At 44.1% G+C, this 25,251-nt stretch overlaps 1 protein-coding gene across 1 annotated transcript in view; it reads left to right on the forward strand.

Moving 5' to 3' along the window:
- Nucleotides 1-10,775: 10,775 nt before the first annotated feature.
- CLCN1 (chloride voltage-gated channel 1) overlaps nt 10,776-25,251 on the forward strand; it is a 44,565-nt gene continuing 30,089 nt past the window's right edge. The window contains exons 1-7 of the mRNA XM_075510339.1: nt 10,776-11,176; nt 17,860-18,013; nt 18,524-18,655; nt 20,365-20,493; nt 20,606-20,739; nt 21,097-21,174; nt 21,945-22,023. Of these exons, the coding sequence (XP_075366454.1) occupies nt 10,988-11,176; nt 17,860-18,013; nt 18,524-18,655; nt 20,365-20,493; nt 20,606-20,739; nt 21,097-21,174; nt 21,945-22,023 (895 nt within the window). The 5' untranslated portion in view covers nt 10,776-10,987. The remainder of the gene's footprint in view (nt 11,177-17,859; nt 18,014-18,523; nt 18,656-20,364; nt 20,494-20,605; nt 20,740-21,096; nt 21,175-21,944; nt 22,024-25,251) is intronic.

A 25,251-nucleotide genomic window follows, 5' to 3' on the forward strand; every position in this document is an offset into this window, starting at 1 on the left:
AACTGCAATGACCCCCATGTAGGCTGGGCAGATGTCAAATTGGGATGTGAAGTAGATGCAATCAGTGATTGTGGAATAGTCAGCTAGGAGGTCCACAAAAGGTTATGACTAGATACTGTGCTACACAATTAAACTTCTTAGTTGAAACAACTACTTCATAGTGACCACAAAGTGCGTGGAGTCAATAACCCTGTGGAAGCAACAAGGGTAAGAAATCCACTAGAATAGATCAAACAGAAAACCACATAAAAATGAAGAAGCCTTTTAATCAAGAGATGTGACCAAAAAAATGAAACATTTCCAGGAGACATGGGAGGTTACTGAAGGACACCATATTGGTATCTAAAGAGAACAGGTCCACATAGAAAGCCCTCAGTCCTTCTTTCATCTGCCTCAGATCCTTAAAAGGAGTGCTGTCCTCTGCCAGGATGCAGGTGATATGCTTCCTAGAACCCTCTTTTTCTCCACGGTGTAGAGGAAATGTGTGGTATGATCTGTCTCCCAAAGGAGGTGCATGAACAACCAGGAAAAAACCACACCAGGACAAGCAAACTTTCAAATCCTACAGCTTATCCCACTTCTCCTAACACTCACTGTAGAAAGATGTATCACAAGACAGACAAACACCCATGCAGCTCCAAAACCTCCTGTTACAGCTGCCCTGTTGCCGCATCCTTCTGCTGGCAGCCATCTCTGTGTAGCTGTGGCAAGACAGCCAGACGCACACCATTTCCCAAAGCCTTTGGCCCTGTCTTTCCACAGCTCCTGCAATGCCCATATTAAAATGGCCAGTAGGCCAGCAAGAAGTGATAGCAGCCCTCACAGAGAGTAGATGGTTGTCTGGGAGGGACAACAGTTCAGTTCAGAGGCTGTCTGTGAGATGTTCCAGTGCAAGATGCAGATTCTGTCTAGTCAGGAGTGGCTCAGCCTGATCTTTTCACTTGGATATAGGTGAAAGAAGTACTATTATCTGGTTGGAGGTGGTACCAGGTGTCCTTTAGGGAGTGCTGACCTCCTGCCTTCCCAAAGATACCTGCCTCTTATTTCCAATGCAGCTCTGAGAATAGGGCAGAAGCAAAATTCACAGCCAGGACCAGACACTCATGTGGACTGATACTGCTGAGGAAGGCATCCTGATAAAAATGACATTGCAGACCTCGTATCACAACACAGATATTAAAGACATTAATGAACTTCCAAGAAGATCTGAATGTGCAGCAGCTGATTTAGTACAATAATCATGTTCCCCACCATTCAAGACGATAGGTCAAGAGAGGACAGGGTTGTAATGATCAGTGTGGGAAAACTCAGTATGAAATTGTATAGACAGACATGTCTGTCCAAGCTGTCTTGCCACAAAGTACAGTTAGATTGTCAAGGTGAAGGTCTCCTGCAGGAATACAATAGAGAACCCTCCTGCCCAAAGCAAGGAGAGTATGCCACCCCTACAGAGACCCTCCCTTAATCCCATGGGGTTTAATGATGGGATTTTGAGCACTTTCACTTGGAGGGAGAGAGAAGGGAGTGAGGATCCTGCTGGCCAGCAGTGGTGGTGTCAGGGGTACCAACAGTGCTGTACACCAGCAAGTTCTGTAGCCAGAGCTGTGGTCCCCGTGGTACAGGGAAGCGCTCTGCCCCCTGGGTCCCCTTCCCTCCTTGAACAGGGCCCTCACTGATGAAGATGAGGTTGTCATCTGCCACGGCAAGGGTCAGCTCCATCTTCTTCCCAGAGCAGTGAGTCTTCAGCAGGTGGCACAGCTTGTCCCTCAGCATGATGGGTCTGAGGAGCCTGCAGATTTGTGTGAGCCCATGGTCCTTGTAGTGCCCAACAGACTAGGACATTTCTGTCCCTCTCCTGCTAAATAAAGGTCCCCAGCCCAGCCCAGCCAGTGCACCTGGCAGAAAGCAATGACTGTCCCCCTGACACATGGACAAGCAGCAGAGGGAGTGCGATTTGAAGAATTTCACAAGGACTATCTCTGGGTTTTTTTGTTTTCTGACTGATCCCTATCAAAATATGCTATAGACATAATACTACTTGTGGAATAGAATATAACTCTGACACAGATAGGCAAAAATTGAGTTACGCCCCAGACCAAGGGCAGTGTCTGAACAAGATACCACAAATACTCTCAGTGATTAGTGCTGATTCTGAACACCAAATAATGCACATGAACAAGACTGTGAACAATGTCGTTAAACACACAAACATGGCATGCAAAAATCAGTAATTTCTCATAAACAATCTGAGGTAGCAGCTTCTAGAACTTATTTCAGTTCTCAAGTGAAATGAAAGTTAGAATAGTTCCCGTCATTTATCCTCTACGCCTTCTTTTTCATTGGCCCATTATCCCTCCACCACTCCTGACTTTGGTCAGTAGCTTCTAATGTCGACCTACAGCCACTCCCTGGATTCCTGTTCCAGGTTTAACATTTTTAGATGGCATGGGCATTAAATGTCAGCCCTGAGACACAATGCCATTTGTGGGGCACTTCCTGCACTTTATTCTGCTGACTTATCTTGTCCTGGGCTTGAAATACTAGGCTACCTGTCTCTTTGACATCTGGAGGTTGTTGCTCCCTCATGGCCCTGGGGTACTTTTTGCACCTTTTTGGCCTTGTGACAGTCAAAATTGGCTGTTGCTGGTAAGTATACAGCAGCTTGAGTTTAATGAGTTCCACAGAGAAAAGTCTTTCTGCAGCCTTCATGCCAAAGTGTGACCCAGTACTTCAACCTGGATGCACTTGCTCAACGCAGGTCTTCCCTTCCCCCAACACTTTCCTACATGTCAAAGCAGGGGGCTGATACTTTTATCAGGGAGGGAGGGAGTCCAGTGAATGTCATGCTGACTCTCACTATCATCCCTCTATCAGCAGCCAGTGATAACAGGAAAGGTTATTGCCACAGGGGAATTACTTTGCCCTTGTTTGTGATGGATTGATTATTCTGGCTGCCAAGAGAACTACTATCTTCCCTCTGTTTACCTTCATCTTTATCTCATATTACTAACAGGGATTGTTTTATGGGAAACGGGAAAGACCCCTGCTGTGCAGGAGGGTTAGGTTTTTTTGTATGGGTATCTGCATTTGGATGGGTGAAGGAGAAGGAAAACAGGAAGCTTAGTCAAACCATACAAGATTTACTAGTATAACTTTGATAGTAAATAAGGTATTTAAAATTCTTTAATGGTAGTGATAACATGTCTGTGCTACAACTTTTATATTGACATAATTTATCTCAGCTGAGACAGGACAGAACACACTAGTACAGTCAGCAACGAGTACTTGGCAACTATGGAGTTCATATAAGTAGTTTATAGCATTTGCTCTAATAATGGTGAAAGTCTGAAACGTAAGCAAGACCCAAGTGTTACTGCAAAAAGGTTTATGGTTGCTTATGTCTCTGCTGCAATCAGAAAAGACAGTCCCTTTCCTCATTTCTAGGTGTGTTCCTGACCCTTTCTTTTCTAACATTCATGTGGCCATGCATCAGCTGGAATGGAGAGCTGAGCTGGCTGAGAATTAATTTTTTGTTGCATCAAGCTTCTTGATCACTAGTTCCAGTACTTAACAAATTAGGACTGTGCTTTTCAGCCAGTCTGCTCCTTAAGACCCCTAAACCAGTAGTGTGATCTCCCTCTCAGAGAGATCAATAGATTCTAGGGCCTCAAAGAAGTAACTTTTCAAGTATTTGAAAGTTGAACATGTATCAGGAAAATGAAATAAATTATTTCTTTCCTTGCATACCTCTAATCCTAGCCATGGCCTCCTGGAGATATCTGTCCATACTCAAGGTCCCTTCTTCTTGCCCAACCCCAGCTCAAGTATACCCCTAACATGTCCTTGAAACCTTCCCTTTTCATCTCAGTCCAAATAATTTTGCTTCATAAGCCAGTCCTCCTCCTAAACTTTTCAGCTGTGACCACAGTTTTTCCTAGTTGGCCATGGCTTACATAAGAGGCAGCATTCTTCTCTTGAAATTAGTCAAGTCCAATATAAAACCAGGAGCCCTAGCACAGCCTGTGCCAGCCCAGTTCTACACTGATCATCACTGCATTTTATTTCCACCCTTATGATGTCAGTCATGCTGCTGTGTAATTGCATGACTGACAGATTGAATGTGCAATTATTAATTTTAACTGTGCAACAATCAATCTACAGGGAGGAGGGGGAGAAAGGCGCAAATTATCTACCATGCACTGCCTACTATCTCTCAAGGATGATTTTAGCTGACAACAAAATACGGGTCATGGTGCAGGTGACTTATTAGGGAACATTCACCATTTGGAATCAGAGCTCATCATCTAGATACACAGGTAAAGAGTAATTTTGCAGAGAGTCTGTAGATTCTCTGTCCTGGAATAATAACAAATTTACAAGCTTAGAAGCATCCCTAATATGTTTTGATCACTAGGGATGAATCTGTATTTCCTAGATGTTCCTTAGTCTCCTCTGCTAAAAATGTCTTCAAGCTGATTACTTCAGAGAATGTTTGTGATGCAATGTTATTCTAGAAAATAAGAAATCCACTGAACCCACTTCGAACAGTTCATTGAGTGTTTGCTAGTTCTTATTGACTTTAGCTGCTTTTGGATGCATAATGCAGTTATTAAAAGTTTTCTGCCTCTGAGCAGTCTAACTTTTTTTTTAAATCTTTTTTTTTTTTTGCTTTAACTTTTTGATACTTGTATACACACTGTGCATAGTTGATTTGTTCTCAGTTTATTCTAAGACAAGGCAAACAGATCTCTACCTCACGAGTAAGACACCTCTTCCTTTGGAAAGCTGTTGAGCATACACAAGGAAGAGATTATTTAATAGAGGCTACAGGGTGCTGTAGGGTAGAGAGTCACCAAGGGAATTGAGGGTTGCAATTTAAGAAGAGGGGCAGCTGTAGGGGAGGAGCCATCCAAGCTGTGGAGGTGCAGAAACAATCTCCTAGGCAATGGAGTGTAAGAACAAAATTTTAGCAGCTCAGAAGGTCACCAAGTTAATTGCAACCAGTGGGTGGGGGAGAGTTGTGTATAAACAATGTATTTATTTCTGTGCTTCCTGACTTACACACTTGAAGTTTTCTCTATTTAAAAAAATCAAAGAATCTTATTTTTATTCTAGTAAAGACTGTTCTATTTTGAGTTTTGAAGCCTGCTGGTCTTGACCGGAGAGCTCATCAGGACATCTGGTCAGATCCACCTTAAAGTTCTGGATGAGTTGGAATCCATTTATAAAACCTAATTTTGCTATCTTCTCTTTCATCTGATTTTCTGTATCTTGCTCTTGTTGTTGTGTTTGTTTAAGTTCTCCCTGCTTGTTCTTTTTGCTTTCAGTTCCAAACTGTGACCACACTGTGATCTAAGTTAAGACAACCTCAAATTAACAAGTAATTTACCTTAGGTACCAGCATCAACATAGATACGGCTTTGTTTCATTTGATTTTAGGGTGAATTCACAAGGTGCTTTGTGCAGACTGTCACAGTTGGGTTGTTTCTAGAACTGGGACATAACCCTGCTCCTTTAAATCTCATTTGGTTTTTGCCAAGTCATGGCATATCATAATGTCATATCATGTCATGCCATGATGTCACCATGACATATCAGATCTGTTCAAGTTTCCTTCCAAGTTCATCTATTCCAACATCTACTTCAATGGTTCCTTCATGTCCCTGTGTTCCTATAAGTATTTATCTGCTTCCAATTGTGAGATCTATTTTTTTTCCATTCTGCCTTTCCTCTGGTAACATCATCATCTCCCTACTTGAGTTATCAAAAGCTGATGATTGTCAAAATCTGCCCTGCTTCTGTCAATTCTGCTCTATTCAGTCTAGTATTAGTCAGTACATGTCCTCTTGAATATCATCATATTATCTTGTTATTTCTCCATGATGAAAGCCCTTAAACTTTCTGGACTTTTTATTTCTACTTTTTACTGTGAACTCAATCCTTCTTTCAAGTGTTCTGTGAGAGTTCTCTGTCATCATCTCTCTGTATTCAGCATTGCTTGCAGTGTGCTCCTGCACAGCTTAAATTTCTTGTCTTTTGCTACCCGTTCAAGCCTTAGTCCCTGGTCTATTTCTTTCTTTCACTATAAAAGCTGTTTCTCCCAGTTTTCCTCCCTCTTCCTAACCCTTTTCACAGCATTCTTTCTCTCCCAAAGCTCCAGTTGCCTCCTGTAGCTCTTTGAAGCCCCCATGAGTATCTTGTCTAATAAAATGTCCCATTCAAGTACCTTGTTCTCATCTACAAGACATTGCCTTATCTCATGTCTACTGAAGTCTTTTCCCTGCCTTTTCACTCTTTTGCTCCATCTGAAGCTGTTGCTTGAGGCAAGGTACACGAGCTATGACTTCTTCCTGTCCTGCATGTCATCCCCTCCTGTCCTTCTGTGCTTTCTTTGTCTCTTATTGCCTCTGTGTTTATCTCTTAGAGCCTCTGTTACTGTTAAGCAGTTCTCCTTTTGTCACCTTTCTCCTTCACAACTCCCTTTTTTCCTTTCACCTTTACAGTTTCTTTTGTCTCATAGCCTATCTTTTATATTATCTCCTTCACAGCCTTATGGACCTCTTGGACTGAGTTCTCTTAAGCATAGAATATTATTTTTTCTTTATTCTTAAATTACTTCTTTTCTATTCTGCATGCATGGTTCTGAGTAACAATAACTCTGCCTCCACGAATTCAACTCCTTTCAGTCTGGGGTGGTAAAGGGCTCTGCATCACCATCTGCTATAATGTCTGTGTATGCAGTATTGGTGGCAGCTGAAAAATAGACGTTATGTTTCATTGCAGAGGAGACTGCAGTCTGGTGGTGGGCCATAAGGTTTGTATACAGTGAAGTATGAAGTGGTCTAGATCTTTTAGGATGAATCTGCTAGAGAAAAAAAAAAAAAGCTCTAGTATAAGCACAAGGCTCAGAAGTTAGTATGATGTCTGATAATTGTGTGGGCAGGGCACAGGGAACAACATTAAGCTTGTCACTTGATTAATGGCACTGGGATTTCAGGTGATAAATTTCCTGGGACAGGACCATGAGAGAAGTCCGAGTCTTCAATCATCCCTCCCCCCAGTCTATCAGAGCTTTCACTATAAAGGCAGTAGGATGGGAAAGCTAGGAATGATATTTCTGAATCCTGAAAAGCATTCAGGAGGAAAAAAATAAAGGCAGAGGAAGAGAGACCTGAGAGAAAACTGGGAAGAGGAGGGAGAAAGATAGATGGCTGACTGGAGAAGAGACCCATCTTGGGTGAGAGTTCTTCTAACTTCTATTCCTTTCTTTTTCCTCATCTAAGACCCTAATTTGGGCTGTAGCTGTAGTTTCATCTGTCATGAAGATGTCCTGCTTGAAGGAGGTACCACAGAAACACATTTTGGAGTCCCTCTAGGGCCTATAATAGGCAAGGGAAAAACTGGTGTAAAAAAACCAGGTTGTAACCTTTCCTCTTGTGTGCTGTGGGGCAGTCTAGAAACTTTTGTGAGCCCTTTCAAGAGGCTTAGGTGCCCCTGAGGAGTCAAGCCATATGTACGGGTCATCTATGCGACTACTGCAAGATGGTTATTACATTTTCCTCTTTTTTGATGTCTTCCTCCCCTTCTGTGCTAGTCTCCTGAGTCTGCTGGTAACCTCTCAAGCAACAGCAGTACTACATTGCTGTGTCCTGGTAGAAGGGCAGAGCTAGGCCTCGGTAGTAGAAAGTAGGACAGATGAGCAATAAAGAAAATATGTAAAGAAGAACTGTGGCAAGAAATTACAAGAAAAGTGATAGGGGAGATTTGACAGTAGTTGCTGGGCAGCAGCAGTGCAGAAAGGCAGATCTTTTCAGGGTGTGCTCAGCGTTCTGTACTTCTGGGACTCTGCTGATCTGAAAACATGGACAAGACAACGGGTAGAGCTGGAACAATACCTTTCATTAGGTCAGCTGTGCCAGCTGGAAAAAACGGACAAGCTGTTGGGTCTACAAGTTCTTCTTTGAATCTGAAGTAGAAGCAGCAGAAGCAGCAGATCTCAAAGCAAATACAAGTTGAGAGTAGCTGCTTTGAATTTAACTAGACTAGTGTCAGTGAGGCTGTGACAAAAAATTATTGGTACCTTGTGGAATAGAGAGGATGTTAATAGTGCCCAGAGAGCTGACAAAGTGATTTCCTCCTAGGGGAAAGAGGGAGAGAGGTGATTTATAAGATGTGGAGCATGATAAGATTAGTGTTCAGGACACACGAAATAATGCAACATAAAGCCAGTATCTCTACAGATGGCATTTATTTTGTCATGCACTGGAATGGTGAATTTCAGTTCTCAGTCTTTTCCTTGGTAGACTATATCTGGGTACAGGGATCAGAGGTAGAGAGATTGTTTGATGAGAAGTGCTGTCTCACTGGGAATTAGGTCAATGCTAGGTCCTTAGCTGCAGATGTCCTTAGAGTGTACGCATGTACCACTATGTGCATAATGATTGTTCAGTTTCATCTGTATAGTTATCAGTCTACCATTTGGTGCACTGGATGAGGTGTATTACATTGTAGAAAGTACAAATGAGGGTGCAGGGGTTTTGTGAGTTGTCTTCCTCATGAGGATAGTAAAGATTTCTTGTTCAAGTAGCATCTAGAGCCTTTTGGTGAATGTTGGCCTTGGAGTCCTTCATGCTGTTATTGATGAGGTGAGTGAGGCTGGGGCCAATTTGGAGGCTGAGAGGGACGGTTCTTGGAAAATACCTTTCAGGGTAGGATCATCTTGTTTTAGGCTATAATTATATAATTGTTTTCCATGGGCATTCCATAACAGTATCATACAAGACAGAGAGTTTGTTTAGCTGGCAGTAGGGGTTTCTTTTTTATACTGAAGCAATTTCTGCTATTCTTGTGCCTCTAAACAAGGGCTGGAAGAGTGCACCTCTGGGTAAAGGTTCCCATTAGTTTTCTCCAATGGCTGTGATGAGTGTTCTCCTCCAGTAAATGCAATAGTAACTGAAGATCTGATGCTGTATTACAGCTTTGACATTTGCTGGGGCTTACTGTGGTTGCTCTTTAGGTTTTCTATATATGATGTACACTTATATTCTATACACTTTTTTATATTTTATACACTATATAGTATATGCTATGCATAATTTTTTATGTAAGCCATAGTGACCTTGGTCTTCCAAAAGCATCTCAATAGATTGGGAGCGATTAATATCTTTAAGATGGAAATCTATGAGGATATCCAAATATTCTTCTCTGTATGCTAGACACGGTCACTTAGAAACTCTTCTTTAAGGTGGTTCATTACAGGTTTTGCCCTACTGATGAGCCACAGTCTTCCTCCAGGGAACATTGCTTATTGACAGTATAGTGAGTGCTGGTGAGAATGAAACCGATAAGCCTATATGTTTTGAGGCAGCACTGATCTTGCTTTTGTAAATATTCAGAGCTTGCCTGGCATACCACCAGGTATGGACTGTACAGACTAACAATATCCATGTGGATATTATTGCTAATGGATATACATATGGACATTGTTAGCAGAAACATTGGAGGAGGTGGGGATGTGGTTTATGGAGGAAATCAAGTGTGTCTTCTTCTTGGAAACTTTCTTTGTGCCCCACTCTGGAGGACCATGCAGACTGAGAAAAAGCAAAATGAGCCTCCAGGAGAAATGTTTTACAGGGGTCTGCAAAATGAAATAATGAGACTAGTGTTCTGGACCAAAAAGAAGGGTGTTTTGCCTCTCCCCCCCCCCCCCCCCCCCCCGCCTGCAAATCTCTTATCCTGCAGTGTGATAAGCTTGGAAACCATTATTCTGGAGAAGTGATAGTGTGCAAGAGGAGGAAGAAAGAGTTAGTAGCAGCTCTTTAGTGACTGTGTTTGAGGCATGTGGGGTCTTCTTTTCTTGTACACAATTTCTAGGATCTTGAACTCACTACTTTTGATTGATTAATAGCCATCAAAAGACATATGGTTACAGGCAGCACACTGACAGCACTGGGAGGTGTCTCTAGACCATGTTGCTGGAACATGCTTCTCATTCCTGTCACTGGCTGGTAGCTCACTGGTGTTGGCTGAGCTGATTGCTTTTTTGCCTGGCTGAGAAACAAGTGGTAGGGTAGAGAGGAGAAGCTGTTGAATGCTCTAGCCTGTGGAAGAGTGAGCATCAAGAAGAATAAATTTCTGCACATATCCATAATTGAATACCCACAAGAGAAGTTTGATGACATTCTTCAAAAGTGTAAAGTGTTCCCCATAAAGGGGAACATGGAAAGGCTGAGATTAAGCTGTAATGCTCAGCAGTTTACAGGGATGCCCAACTTCTCCATTAGGGTTTGCTGCTTCTCTCGTGGACCATGGACTTAGAAAAATTGTCTTGGGACTCTTCTGTGCACCCATCTTGTTCTTTCTCACCATAGTTGCTGGCATCTTTATGACTGTCACTCAGTCTTTTGGACATCTGGTATCTGGGGAGAGAAGGAGGAAGCCCACTGAATTTTGTTCTCATTGCAAATATAGCTTGCTCAGGATGGAGAGGTGTGAAAGAAGAGGTCTCCTGGATAATCATTTCTGCTTCCTCCTGTCTGCTTTCTATCTCTGTACATCTAGCTCTCTCTGTCTTACCGCCTTCTTTCCTCCTCCCCCCCTCCCCCATCCTTCTCCTTCAGGAGTTCCCCTCTTGCCCACACCTGATATTCTATCCCGGCAGAGTTAGTGCCTTTTGCTGAGATCAGACACGGCACTGGGGAATCATGTGGCAGAGGAAGGTTGCTATAAATATAGTTAAACCCTGCAATCACGGCCTTTGCGCAGGAAGGGGAGAAAGTGAGAGAGGCACAAGGAGGAGGAGGAGGAGGGGCAGAGAGAAAGTCAGTGCAGGAACAGGACAAGTCAGAGTGGTCTGAGGAGAGAAAGAAAAGAAGGAGGGAGCAGAAGAAAGTGTGGAGGCCATGCTCTTGGCCAGAACATGAGGTGGTTCTAGGTAAGGCCCAGAGTGGCAGCTCCATTACAACTGAGCGTGAGGAAGAGTAGAGGCATGGAGAGCTCAGAGACCATGACGCAGGAACCCAGATCGAAGTCAGCTTTGTGGGGGGGCACACCGCAATACGACTATGTCTGCTTTGAGAAATGCACCCGTTACGGGATACCTTTGGAGGCAGGACGCGAGGCCGGGGGGACAGGGGACGACCTGCACTGCCTGGAGAACTCCCTCAGCTACCCACAGGTAGGGCTGAACAACTGGGACTTTTGTGGCAGCACAGGTCTCCCTGGGATCACATAGGCTCTTGGGGCTCCCAGCATGGTGCTGCAGAGCACACATCCCTCTCCATTCCCGATCCTCCCAACTCTCCCCTTCGCTTGTTGACTCCCAGGTCAGGCATTGACTTTCAGGGCTGTACTTATACCCAGGAGTGCTATCAGCATTTCAAGTCAGGGAGCATTTTCACCTGCCATGGACACAAAGAGAGTTAGAATGGGCAAGTTGGGATGGGGAAAAACAACCAGACCATTAAGGTATGTGTGACAGCAAAGAGAAACTGCAGCTGCCTTCAGCTGCATAGTGATATTAAGTAGAGCAGAAGAGTGAATAAAAACAAAGAGAACAGCGATGTATATAGATGGATATCTATCTGCACAGCTGTATAGGCAAAGTCATGCAGAGCTCTGTTCTGACTTTTGTCTGACTAAAAAGCAATTCATTGTCATCGATCCATACATGTATATTGGTAGTTTTGGTAGCTGTTAGGGGAGCTGTAAGTGAGGGATTTTCTCACCCTTAAACTTGACTTGACTCTTGCTCTCATTCATACAAGCAGCGGTTCAGAAAGATACGTAGGACATAGATGTACTCTGGTTATGGCTTCTTGTTCCATTACCATCTGTAGCTCCTCTACCTCTCCTTTTGGGACAGCCTCCTGCAAAGGGGAGGTTTTACAGCAGAGTCCTGGTGTCTTATGTCCTACCACTCTGCTCAGACTAAGCTGACGTAAGAGGGCTTTAGAGCAATGAAGGATCCAGTCAAATGATGAGGGAGAGAGCGTGTGAATGTGAAATTCATACATACTGGATGTTTCTCCTTACATGAACACAAATCCCCTTGCATGAGTACTTAGGTGAGTGATTGGGGGATGAGGGAGGGGATGCATTCATCCTCTCCTGAAGACTGTAGTGATTTACTGATAGGGAAAAAGCCACATTTGCCACCAAGAAAATCTATTCCAGTAGATGAGTATCCCAGTGAGGATTATACATGCCACATTGCAAAAGATTAGAGAATCAGTTCCATGGCTATATTCAGGAATTTCTCTTCTGAAACTGTCTAAAACATACAAGAGTTTGCAAATGTGTCCTACACTGAACTCTTCCAAAACCACTCCCTGGCTGATTTGGAAGCAGCAGCCCAAACGGGAAGGTGTCTGGACAGAGGTCCGACTGGAGCAGTTTATGCTTTATTTACACTACCGCAAGGCAATAGTTTGGCTGCAGCAGCCACGCTAACAGGGTGAGCGCCGGGTGGGACGGGATGGAGAGGTGCGTGCGACCAGCTGGAGCTGAGCTCCGCCGGGATTCAGCCTTTGAATCGCCGCCTGGTGCCGAGCGCCGGTCTGGGGCGGGCGGCGGACCCGGGGCGGGCGGCGGACCCGGGGCGGGCGGGACCCGCGGTAGGTGCCGCTCGCGGGAAGGAGACGGCTCGCCCCCATCAGCCGTGCCCGAGTCCCCGGCTGGCCCCGGGGGAGCGTCACGGCTTCGCTGGGAGGACGGCACACGCCTGCCCCGTGGGCTGCGAGTGGAGCAACGCCTAGGGCTGGAGAGCTGAGGTGGGCTAAGGCAATGCACCTTGTGCTACATGAACGGCTAGTGAGTTGGGGGCGGGGGGGGGGGTGCTGCGGGATGCAAATTGTTTCTCCAGTAAAGCACATCCATGCACAAAACGATCCCAGTTCACATGTGTCCACCCGATATGCTGTTCCCACACGTCTAAAACCACTCTCACAAGCCAGCGCAGATGACACAGTGAAGCAATACAACCTGCCTCCGTGCTCTTGCTACCTGGCACGGGAGTGTCTTTGTTCTCGGCTCCAGAGGCATGCTGGTCAGCGCATGTAGATAAGAGAACCTCATGCACAAACAAGCAGGCCATCAAATGCGTTCCCATGCATATCTTCAGGCAGTAATGTCCCCAGGCAAGCATGCATTTGTGAACACAATTTGCAGTCTTAAAAACAGACAGCTATATTTATAGATTTACTGAAAAAGATGCCCTAGAAATACTTTTACATAAACAATCACATACACATGTAGGCATGTACATTTATGTATGAAACTTTGTATGCAGACACATTCTGGCAAAACCAGGCTTGCTGTGCATATGTGTATTTTGCTAGCCATTCATGCATATGCAGCTAAAGTATAAATATGGATGCTAATGTACACATCTTGTACAAACATGCACACTTATGTTATTAGCATGAAAAACAACCTGCTGCACATGTTTTCATCCATTTCCATGCAGAGTAACCATTAAGATTTCTTTCCCCACTGTCATGTGAAAAACCGTTTGGCAGAGAGAGATTTTGATCCTGTTGTGCCTTTTCCTTTTGCTGGCTATTGCCTTCTGTGTTACATGTAGGTTGGAAGCCATTTCAGACTGGCTCTGTGATTTGATTGGGTTTACACAGGTCCCAGAACAGTGGAATCTTGGTCTTTGGCCTGGGACCTTCAGATTATTGATAGTTAGATTATTATAGATAAAAAACATATAGTAGTTAATAGATAATGATAATAATAATAGTAGTAGAATAATAATAGTAATATGTACATAATTTTTTACAATTAAGATAAAAGTAGATATATAATAGATTATGTAATATACATTGATAAAAATATACATTTTCATACATTGTAGGACTTTGTATTGCTTGCTTTCTGCATGAGAAAGCACCTCCAGCTGGTGCAGTATTTATAAGCTGTGTTATTCGTGACTATAGAAAGGGTGTTCATGGCAGAGAGCTCCCTCAGCAATACACAGATGGGTGTAGTGGGAGGGATGTGTAATGAGTAATTAGCAATGCAGTAATATAGAATAACAGACTCACAGAAAGATGTAGGTGGGAGAGGACCTCTGGAGGTCTCTAGCCCAAGCCCTGGCTCACAGCAGGGCTGACTCCAAAGCTAGGTCAGGTTGTCCAGGGCCTTGCCTGGGCAAGTTCTGAACATCTCCAAGACTGAAGATTCCTCAGCCCCTCTGAGCACCTGTTCTTGTGCTGAACCACCCTCAAGAGGGTGTGGATGGGGACATATTTTCCTTTTGCACAGACTTTCCTTACTTGCAAGTTATGCCTTTTTCCTTTCATCCTTCACTGTGTCCCTCTGAGACGTCTCCCTCTGATGTTTCTCTCCAACCCCCCCTCTCCCTTCAGGTAGTGGGACTGCTGTTGGATGTCCCCTTTGCCTTTTGTTCTTCAGGAAGCACTATTATTTTGTTGCTGGCCCCCGCCCCTCACATGTGCCTCATTAGCTCAATGTCTAAGCAGTTGAGCCTAGACTTTTTACTGACATTTAAATTTACTTATGAAGTGAGTTTTGGGAGGTTTCACCTTTGAGACCAAATATAGCTACTCTTTTGTGATCCATCAGAAAAAAAACTAAGGAAGATCATTTCAGGAATAGCGGGATGACTACAAGGTGGGGAGTGAGAGGGATGAGCAGTAGAGCCCAAGTCTGCCTCAATGGCCAGGAGCAACAGATTAAAAACAGTATGCACTGGCAGTGCTGCAGAATGGGATTTCAGGACTGGAGTATGCTGTGGAGAACATATTGTTCAGTCTGAATGGCATGGGAAATAGCTTGGGCTTTGGTCTGTGAGAGGAGGGCAGTTTTATGCAGGTGCTGAGCTCTCAGAAAATAGCTCCTAGAAAAGCCTTGAGATTGTGGTGCTGTATGTATTTTTCCCCTGAGATTCTGTGCAGCTTTTCCTCCATTACTCAAGCAATGAAACTTCCCCATCTTTTCTGGAAAGACAAACCCTTCTGGTTTCCAGTTAAACATTAATAAGTGCTTCCTCCCTGAAAATGAACTTTACCCTGCTTGTGCTTTCTCCCTGGATGGTTTTTTTTGGGTTCTCCCACCATCACCACCTTTAGTGGTATTTATACCTTCAGCTGTTTTTGAACCATTATCATGTTCTCACTCAGCATTTAGCCAAGCTAGGAATGATAGTGCCTTTTCTGGCTCAACCCTTTTGGTCGTAATTTATATCTTTTAAAATTCTTTCCAGTTTTTCTGGTGCTCAGAAACCCTGTGTTCCTTGTGTTAGAGAGGGAGCATCAGAAGAAGGAACAGTCTAAGTCCTACTGTGTTATATTTTTAGTTTTACATGTCTTCTAATGGAGTGGATATTTCTTGCCTAACGTAATTTTGCTTTAAGGTCATTCTCTGATTTCCAGATTCTTTCTCTGTCCCACAATCTCCTACCATTTTAAATAGTGCCAGAGTCCTGGAGAAGCAAAGCACGTGTATGAAGCATTCTTTAAGTGAGTTGAGACTAACTTGTTCTCCAGTACAGAACCTTCATTTTTGCATCCGAAGACTAACTCCTTTTTTCCCACATCCTGAGTTCCCCATTTTCCAGCCAGATAGAAGCAGTGAACTAGGATACCGTATGAGGACTTTTACCATTCGTATATTATACTGTCATGCTGTTAATCTGGGCAGATGGAAGACTCTAATTTGAACATCATACTTGGCATGGGTTTGAGTTCATAGTTTGGATTAAGCTGTATTTGATATAAACCCTCATGACCAATGCAAGGAAACATTAGCTGAGGTGATGTGAAGATGCATTTGTCTAAAATCCGCTAGTACTTGGCATTTCTGGCTGAAATAGTCACAGTCAGAGAAAAACAGAGCAGTCTGCTATTTAGGACTGGATTCTATATGTGACAGCTTACCTTGTATATGAAGTCTGGTAAGTTCTTCAGCCTGATGTTTCACTGCCCTGTCTGTATTATGGGGGTCAGAGCATGGCCATTCCTCACTGCAAAGAGTCTGCATTGCTTAATTTGCCTACAGCGTGTTGATAATCATGGGGTTAATAATTACATTAAATTTGTCAGCTTCCAATACAGTGACGAATGGAAGAATACTTTCAGATGTTCAGATAGGATCAACTTGTTTAAGAGACAGCAGGTAAGGCACCTTAAGAACAGGATGATTTTAAAAAGCCTAGATGTGTGTTCTGTGTAAAAAACACTAGGGATTTTGAAGGAGTTATTGCACATGGTTCAAGTGTCTCTTGAGGAATATATACAAAAAAATAAACTACTTAGAACCTTCAGTCATATTTGTTATGTGGAAATATGAATTGGTAGAGCACTGAAACAGGTGCTCAGAGAAGCTGGGGAATTTCCACTCTTGGAGATGTTTAGGAGTTGCCTGGACAAGGTCTTGAGCAGCCTGATCTGGCTCTGGAGTTTGCATGCTGTAAACAGAGGCTTGGATTAGAAACCTCCAGAGGTGCCTTCCAGTGTAAATCTTTCTGTGAGTCTCTGAATCTGTTTGATCTCAAATTCTCTTACAAATAGGTCAGCTGCATTATCCCTGTTGTACAGATGATGTTTCAGTTCATGGAGATCCCCAGGGAACAGGAGCAACATCTCCTGTGTCACTTCGGAAGGAGGAGACGCAAAGCTGTCAAATAGAAATGTCTCCTAAGTGCGTGGTAGTGCTTTATATCTCTCTCATGTCTTGTAATTCTCCAGCTGAAGTGTCTGATTTTGCTGATTGAAACATTGCTTACTCTCCTCCTGCCACTCAGAAAATCTTAGAGAAGCAGATGTTGGGCTGTGGAGGAAGCAAAGGGTCACGTTCTTGCAGGTGGGAAGTGCCAAGATCACAGGCCATGCATCAGGTGATAACCTGACCTCAAGTAAAGTCAAAGCTGATTCACTGAAGGGCATGCGACAAGGAGAGGCTTATTCTCTGCTTCTCAAATGCACACCTTCCCCACCTATACTCTGAAAGAGTGAGGTAGGGTAGCTGCTCTTAAGGGAATCTGATAAACAAACAACGGGGCACAGTCAGGATTCTTCAAGCTCCCTTGAGATCTCATTCTTGACAAGACAGCACAACTGCCAAGTTTACTATGGATCCATGTGTGAAATGTCATTGGGAAGCACAGGTAGCTACTTGTGAATTGCATATAATGAATTGCATTTCAAGACTTGTATCTGAAGACAAAGACTAGATCAGGTAGTTAGGAAATTCAGAGGAGTTGGAGATATGTGAGTACTTAGCATGATGCTTTGGGTAAATAATGGGAGGAGGTGTGCAGTACCCTGTGATATTTCTGAGCTGATGCTGCTTCTTTTCCTCTGCAGGCACCATCAGTGGCTGTCTGCCCTGTTAAGCATTCCTTGGCAGCAGGAGGAACAGATGCAGGACATTCCTGCAGCCTGTTTGATAGTGTAATACCTCTCAAAACCTTCAGAGATGTTTCACAGTGCTGCCGAAGTCTATGAGACAGCCCTGAGGGTGGCAGACTCGTGAATTATTTTGACCTTCTTCTGTACCTCCAGAAAGCCTGCTCAATCTCTTCCGACCAGAGCCAGCTCTTTCTCAGGATATTAGAAAGCAATTAATATTCTGTGATCATGTCTTGTACCCCCAAAAGGAGATGAACAGATTTTTGAGAGATTGGGAAGATGGAACCAGAAAGGAAAAAGAGAAAAAAAAAAAGATGAGCTGCATCTATCTGAGAGTTTCTGTGTCTCTGTCTCTCTGCTTGGGTACATTCGGGTCTGCACCTCTGACTGTTAGTAGATCTGCTTTTTCATCTTTAATGCTATTTTTGAAGGAGCATTTGCCTTACTTTTTCCTTTTGATCTCTCTTGCTTTCTGCTCCTCTAGCTTTATGGCCAATACACAGACCAGATAACCGACTTTGCAGAGAAGGAAGCAGCAAAACTACTGAATAAGAAGCAGGCCCAAAAGAACAATGAAAGACCCCTGAAACGTGAGAGTCGAGTAGAGATCAAAGAAGAGCACTATTCCAAATGTCAAGGTAGGGACAGTTCATCTTTCATTACCCTATGACCAGATATTGGGTAGGCCAGCCAGAGAGACAGAATTTAAGCAAGGCAAAAAGAGAAGAAAATTGTGACTGGGGAGAAGCAGAGAAGGAAGGAAAAGGAATCACAGTGGATCCAAGAGACTTTTTAATGCCAGCTTTCATCCTAGGAAGAGCCAAGATCTGTCTGGAAAAAAGACCAGTCCCAAGTTAATAATTTTTTCCACAACAGATCTCTGTAACAGGAGGAAAAGTGCTTTCTTGTGTCAGAGTTTTGCTGCTAGTGCACAAAATGTTAAATTCCCCCCCCCCCCTTTTTTTTAAATTGCATCAGATTTTGCAGGACTGTGTAGGAGAGGGATGGATACCAGTCCTTCAACACTAAGCCCATGATGCTTCCAAATAAATCCTTATTGTAGTCAGTTCTCAGCATAGGAGAGGAGAGACAGATGCAGGCTTCATCTACATTCCCTCAGTTTTTCTGGTTCACTCTTCCCTCCACAGACTGTGCTAGACGCATCCAGAAATATGTTACGAAGAAGCTTGGAGAGGACTGGATTTTCTTGGTTCTGTTGGGTCTGGTCATGGCGTTGGTGAGCTGGGGAATGGATTATGCCAGTGCGAAGAGCCTACAGGGTGGGTCCCATTCAGGTGTTGCAAAAGCACACCGTAAATTATATGAATGTTTTACAAAGCCCAGTGAGCAATGTTCCTCCTCCTTTAACATCAGTGTCCCATCCTCACCCCTCGCTGCCTCAGAAGCTTGAAGTACTTGCAACATAGTAGATAAAAGGTTAGCTAGGGAGAGGTTCCTTAAAGGGATTGCAGGGAAAAATTTGGAAGTAAGCGGGCAGAAACAAAGGATATGTGTACAAGTTAAAGATAAACCATTATTTTGACTCCCTTTCTCTCCTGCTCCCTTGAATATGTAGGGGCACAGGGAAGTGGTACTGTGGTCCTTACTATTATACTGGTTCCTATCCTCCCCAGGTCTATTTAGCACATAGGGGGTGGGGAGGGGAAGGGGCTCTTAGATGCCCTCCTGGCACTGTTTCTGCTTTTTACCTCATTATTGTTCTTCCCTTTTTTTTTTTTATACTGTGCCCTGCAGTTTCCTGCTACCTGGCCACATAGTGCTCTCTCCTTTGGCTCTTTTCACAAAGATCTCCCAATAGAATCATAGAATAAGTTGGGTTGGAAGAGACCTTTAAAGGTCATCTAGTCTAACACCCCTGAGATAAGCAGGGACATCTTCCCTACATTTTTCCTGTGGTGCCTCTCCCCTTTGCCAGCTATAACAAATACAAGATCTTTCAGTCCCCCCTGTCCCCATCTCGGTGCACACACGCACACACAACATTGCCCACTTCCTGTTAACTGCACTGTTCCTTTGTCCTTCCCCTCAGTGTCCCAATCCTGACCTGCACACACACCCCAGTCCTTTCCTCTCAGTGCTCTTGGCTGCTGATGTCCACCAGATACTGCAGTTCCTCAAAGCTCCCAGTATTTCTTCAGCCCAGTGTTCCTCCCTCTAGAGCTTCCCCATATACCAGGTGTCTGGCTTACCCTACCAGTCTCAGAGGGCCTCTGTCCTTCCCACTCCCTGCAGCTGAGTTCTTTGGTTTGGTTTTTTTTTTTCTTTCCCTCCACCAAGTCTCAGCCTCCTGCTGTGTAGGGAGCCAGCTCAGGCAAAGAAGATGAACTGCACAGGAACTACAGTTCACTTTGGATCCTCAGCAGCTCGTGCTGTTGTACCTAGCTGAGCAATGGTACCACTGCTGCTTTAACAGTTGGCACAGCTCCCTTCATGCTGCTGCTCTAAAAGGCAAATCATAAGCAGAACTTTTAAGCTAGTTTTTAAGAAGGAACAATTTTTCATATGATTGAGATGGAGGAGAGAGCACTAGCTGTTGGTGGACCACTTTATTGTCCTTCAGGACCCACATAAGGCCCTCAGGCTGTCAAATGAAAAGACCCCATACAGTAATTCATCCTCACAACTGCATGTAACGCACCTCTTCTTACACCACATTTGGGCATAGGTATTAATAGTTTTCCTGGTTTCGGCTGGGATACAGTTAATTTTCTTCCTAGTAGCTGGTATAGTGCTGTGCTGTCTAAGAACAGAGAGCCGCTTCTATCCATTCCTGCAGAATGCCTGTTTTATTTGGGAACTCGTACTCAAAATGTAGCAAGGCTTGTCTTAGAAATTGAGGACTTTAGGATAGCATTTCTCAGGGAGATTTAGTATGGGCAGATTTAGCAAGTGTGTGATTCTTTGATGTCTACCAACCTGTTTGAAGCAGCTGTGATTACTGACAACTTCTTTGTCTGTCTGTCTACAGCCTACAAGTGGATGTACAGAGAGCTGCACCCGAATGTTCCTATGCAGTATCTGGCGTGGGTCACATATCCACTTGTTCTTATTCTCTTTGCGGCCATTTTCTGCCACCTCGTCTCTCCACAGGCTGTTGGTGAGGGCAGAAGGCATGGCAAGATCTGTTTCTGTCTGTCTCTTTTTCTTATTCCATTTGCCTGTGGGTTTTGTTCATCCCCTGTTGTTTTCTGCTCTGCTGTTGTTTTCAGGGTCTGGGATCCCAGAGCTCAAGACCATTATGAGGGGAGTGGTCCTCAAGGAATACCTCACTCTCAAAGCTTTTGTGGCCAAAGTTGTGGGCCTCACAGCTGGGCTTGGAAGTGGCATGCCTGTAGGGAAAGAGGTAAAGATTGCTGTTTTCATGTGCAGTAGCGGCCAGGGTCTGGGAGGTGAGAGGGGTTGTCTGTGGAAGAAGAGTCTATAAATGTTTTCTTTCTTTTGCCATCATTCCTCTTCTCAAAGCTCTGCTCTTTCCAGCAACAGTTATCTTCCATTGGCTATTTTCCTTCTACTTTGAAAGGCTTGATATAGAAAACATCAAAGAATTCAAGTGAGGTAGTCTTTAGGAGGGGAAAAAAAAAAGAAGTTTGGAGGACTGGCTGAGATGGCCAAAGAGAAATTACGAGATCTGCAATGGCTAAATGGTTGTCAGTAACCAGAGGGTAACCATCTCTGATTTTCTCCTCCTCTTCTCTTGCAGGGTCCTTTTGTGCATATTGCCAGTATCTGTGCTGCGGTACTCAGCAAGTTCATGTCAATCTTCTGTGGTGTGTATGAGGTAAGGCACATGTCTCTGCATACAGCTCTTCCACAGGTTGAACTCCTAAGACACATAGGATAGTATTGGTAGGCCACAAAACACAGAGGAAACATACGAATTGAAGTTCACCATACTGCTATAGAGCAGTAAAATACAAGCCACAGAAAATGGTAGTGGGAGGTCAGATATACAGTCAAGTAACTGTGCAGGACCACCAATGTTACCTACCAATTAGACAGAGGCTGGTTAGGAATATGCATTTGACAAGTTTTCAATCCCATGATGCTGATACCTTTGCACTGTGATCATTGCCTGTATGAAAAAGTAGCTGCAGGCAATGATCAATTTGTCTTTAAGCCCAATTTATACAGCATTGCTAATTATAGACACTGACACTGTCTCTAGGCTTTTGCTGTCGCAGAACAGCCTCTGCAGGCTGATCACTGTATTGACTAGTTGTATAAAAAAGAATCTATTAACTGCATATATAGCTAAACATAGGAACTGCTTTACAGGCTCCTAGCAGAAACTGGCTGTGTAATACAACAATGGGAGGTGCTGTTCTACTTGAGTAGATCCTGTCTGTGCATAAGGACCAGATGTCACTGCTGAAGACCAGCTGACTGCACTAAAGACTGCACTAAAGTGTGTAGAGCCTGCTATTTGTAATAGCAATGGCTGAATCTGCTGCTGGCTGTTGCTTTGTTTCATTGTTCTGGACCCTAACCCCTTGGCTTTGCTCCCTCTAACCCCAGCATGCTCTTCTCTGGCTGCACTCTCTGTTCCAGAATGTGCATAGGCAGTTCGACCTCCTGGTGGCGGCTTGTGCAGTTGGAGTTGGATGTTGCTTCGGGGCTCCTCTTGGAGGCAAGTGTCTTCCTATATGTGACATTTAATGTACAACTCATTTAGCCTCTTGCTGAGAGATCTCCTCCTCTCAGGCAGGTTCTCCACAGATACCTCTCCACTCTAGCAACACGAGTTCTTTCTTTTCTCATGTAACTGATGGCAGTGAAAGAAAGGGAAGGTCATAGGAAAAGTGACACCCATTAATGTGCTGATTTGTAATGATGCAGCTTGTTCAGTCCCTGTGGCCATGGACATTGTTCAACCTGGAGATCACCAAGGTCTGTCCAGAAAATCAATAAGGATCAAGTAGAGAACAGAAGTTAAAAAAAAAACTTCATGTAAGGAGTAGCAACATCTAAGGGCAGGAGATGGTGGCAAGTATGACAGGAAGTGATAATGTGAACAGGAAACTACTATACAAATACTTCATCAGTGGACTGGAGAACAGAAATATCAGTGTGTAAAGTTTTGGGCTCCCCATATAAGAGAGGTGCGAAGGGCCAGTAAGATGGTTGGGAGGTTGGAGCAATGGTATATGAGGAAAGGCTGAGGAGGCTGGGTTTGCTCAGCCTGAGGGAGAAAAAGCTAAAGGGGGATGGTGTAACTGATGTCATCAACCATCTAAAGGGGGATTTTAGCGAAGATTGATTCAGCCTCTTTTCAGAGGGGCACAGTGCAAGAAGCAACAGGCACAACTTGCAATAAGGGAAATTCTGATTGTGTATAAGGAAAATATGTTCCCCTCCCCCAAGGGTGGTTCAGCACTGACACAGATGCCCAGAGGGTCTGAGGAATCTCCACCCTTGGAGATGTTCAGGACTCACCTGGACAAGAACCTGATCTAGCCTTGGAATTAGCACAACACTGAGCAGGGAATTGGAGGAGAGACACTTCCAGTGGTCCCTTCCCACTTTTCTATGATCCTGCTGTGAGGAGAAATACGGCAATTTATCTCTGTCCCCTCACATTTGTACTAGTCTTCTGATTCACAGAATTTCCTTGAACAGCACATGTGCCAGAGGCACATGGTCACATGGTAACTTCTTCGTAAAACAGTAGAAATGTATTCATAAATCATTTGTCTTAAAATCTTCTTTATTCTTTGTTGTGCCTTCATTTCATTTTTCCCCCATGCACTGCCCCAAACCTCTCTCCATGGTTATTGTGCCCAGAAGTTCAAGGAGTTTTTGAAATGTGATGTTTTTTCCAAGTTGGCTTTATTTCTTCCATGCACTACTTTCCTGTTAATCTTCAAATGGATGAGTTAGCTGACAAATGCAGCATGGTCTTGCATCAACAATAATAATGATCTTTAGTCTGGTTTGCTATTAAAAAAAAGGGAGGAACATAGTTTGTCAGCTACAAATTAGAGGTTCTTCAGTTGATAACCTGAGAAAAGATGTGCCAGGAAGAAAATCAGGTGTAGCAAGAGAGAGGCTGAGAGCTGTGTGTATGTGGGCAATATAGCAAGTTGGAGACAGCCTGAGATGAAGCCTGAGGCTTCAAGGCAAAACTTGTAAGTCTGCCAAAAACCTTGAGAGAAAGCAGGTCAGAACCAAGGATTAGACCACAGTCAGGTGGAACCATTGGTAGTATACAGGAGAGCAGGGTATACCTCTTAATGGTAAAAAAACAGTGAAAAAAAAACCAAAACCAAAATACCTTCCATAACACAGTCTACGGTTGTTTCTTTCTCTGTACCTGGAATTAATATAGTCTTAGAGACTGCAGAACACATTATACATAGTTCACTAGGACAGGCTAGAGAAGAAAAGAGAAGGCTAAAGAGGGAGTGGTCTAATTGCTGTCTTCTGTAGCTAAAGGAGATTTAAAAGAGACAAAATAGCCAAACTCTTCTCAGAGAACAGTGAAAGGACAAGAGACAACAGGGACAACTTGCAACAAGGGAAATTCTATCTATGCATTAAAAAAATTTTTCCCCTGGCCCTAGAGGTGGTTCAGGGTGGCGCAGGTGTCAAGAGAGGCTTGGGAATCTCCGCCCTTGGAGGTGCTCACAGCTTACCTGGACAAGATCCTGAGCACCCTCATCTAGCCTTGGAGTTAGCCCAGCTCTGAGCAGAGAGTTGGAGAAGAAGCCTCCAGAGGTACCTTCCAGACTAAAACTTTCTGTGAGTCTGTGATAACATTGTGGTATGGGAACGAACTGAAAGTTATCATAGCTTTTGTAGCCCTAGTTGGGTTCCTCTTACGGATTCACACCAAATTGACGAATGTGATTTCCATTACCTGGGAGTCATGTAATCCTTAGCTGACCTTAGTCCAGGGTATAGTTTGCAACTTCAGATCATATTGCCCATCGTGTATAACTTCTTGGTGTTGCAGGTGAACGCCACCCTATGTATTAATGAGGAGCCCTCAAAGTGGATTTAAAAAGCCCATTTAGCCCTTGACAAGCAAAAGGTGCCCAGCCCACTTTTTCTAAGTGCACTCTGGTACTCTTTGTTTGTCTGTTTGTTTTGGTCTATCTGGCTACTCCTGTGCACAGCACCAGCACTCTGACACAGTGCTGGGTCCTGGGAGATCCATATGCCACAGGCTGTTTTCAGTGGTTGCTATAGGTCTCTCTATCTCATACTGGTCTTCAACACTGCCCATCATGCTTTGCACCTTCAAACAACTGTAATTACCTCTTGCCATACTGCAGGCCATGTCACATATACCCTCAGTTTCAAGCTGTTAATCACCATGCTGGTGGGCTATAACACAACCCTCTCACTATTCCAGACACTTTGAACTGAAACATGGTGACAAAGGATGAGGACAAGGCTGAGGTACTTAATGCCTTCTTTGCCTCAGTCTTTAATAGTAAGACCAGTTGTTCTCCGGGTACCCAGCCTGCTGAGCTGGAAGACAGGGACAGGGAGCAGAATGAAGCCCCCGTAATCCCAGGGGAAATGGTTAGTGACCTGCTACACCACTTAGACACACACAGGTCTATGGGGCCGGATGGGATCCACCCAAGGGTACTGAGGGAGCTGGCGGAAGTGCTCACCAAGCCACTTTCAATCCTTTATCAGCAGTCCTGGCTAACCGGGGAGGTCCCAGTTGACGGAATGGCTGTGAATGTTGTCTGCCTAGACTGTAGTAAAGCCTTTGACACTGTTTCCCACAGCATTCTCCTGGAGAAACTGGCTGCTCATGGCTTGGACAGGCATACTCTTTGCTGGGTAAAAAAACTGGCTGGATGGCCGGGCCCAAAGAGTTGTGGTGAATGGAGTTAAATCC

The sequence above is a fragment of the Mycteria americana genome, chromosome 1, assembly GCF_035582795.1.
Source record: "Mycteria americana isolate JAX WOST 10 ecotype Jacksonville Zoo and Gardens chromosome 1, USCA_MyAme_1.0, whole genome shotgun sequence".
NCBI classification, from domain to species: domain Eukaryota; kingdom Metazoa; phylum Chordata; class Aves; order Ciconiiformes; family Ciconiidae; genus Mycteria; species Mycteria americana.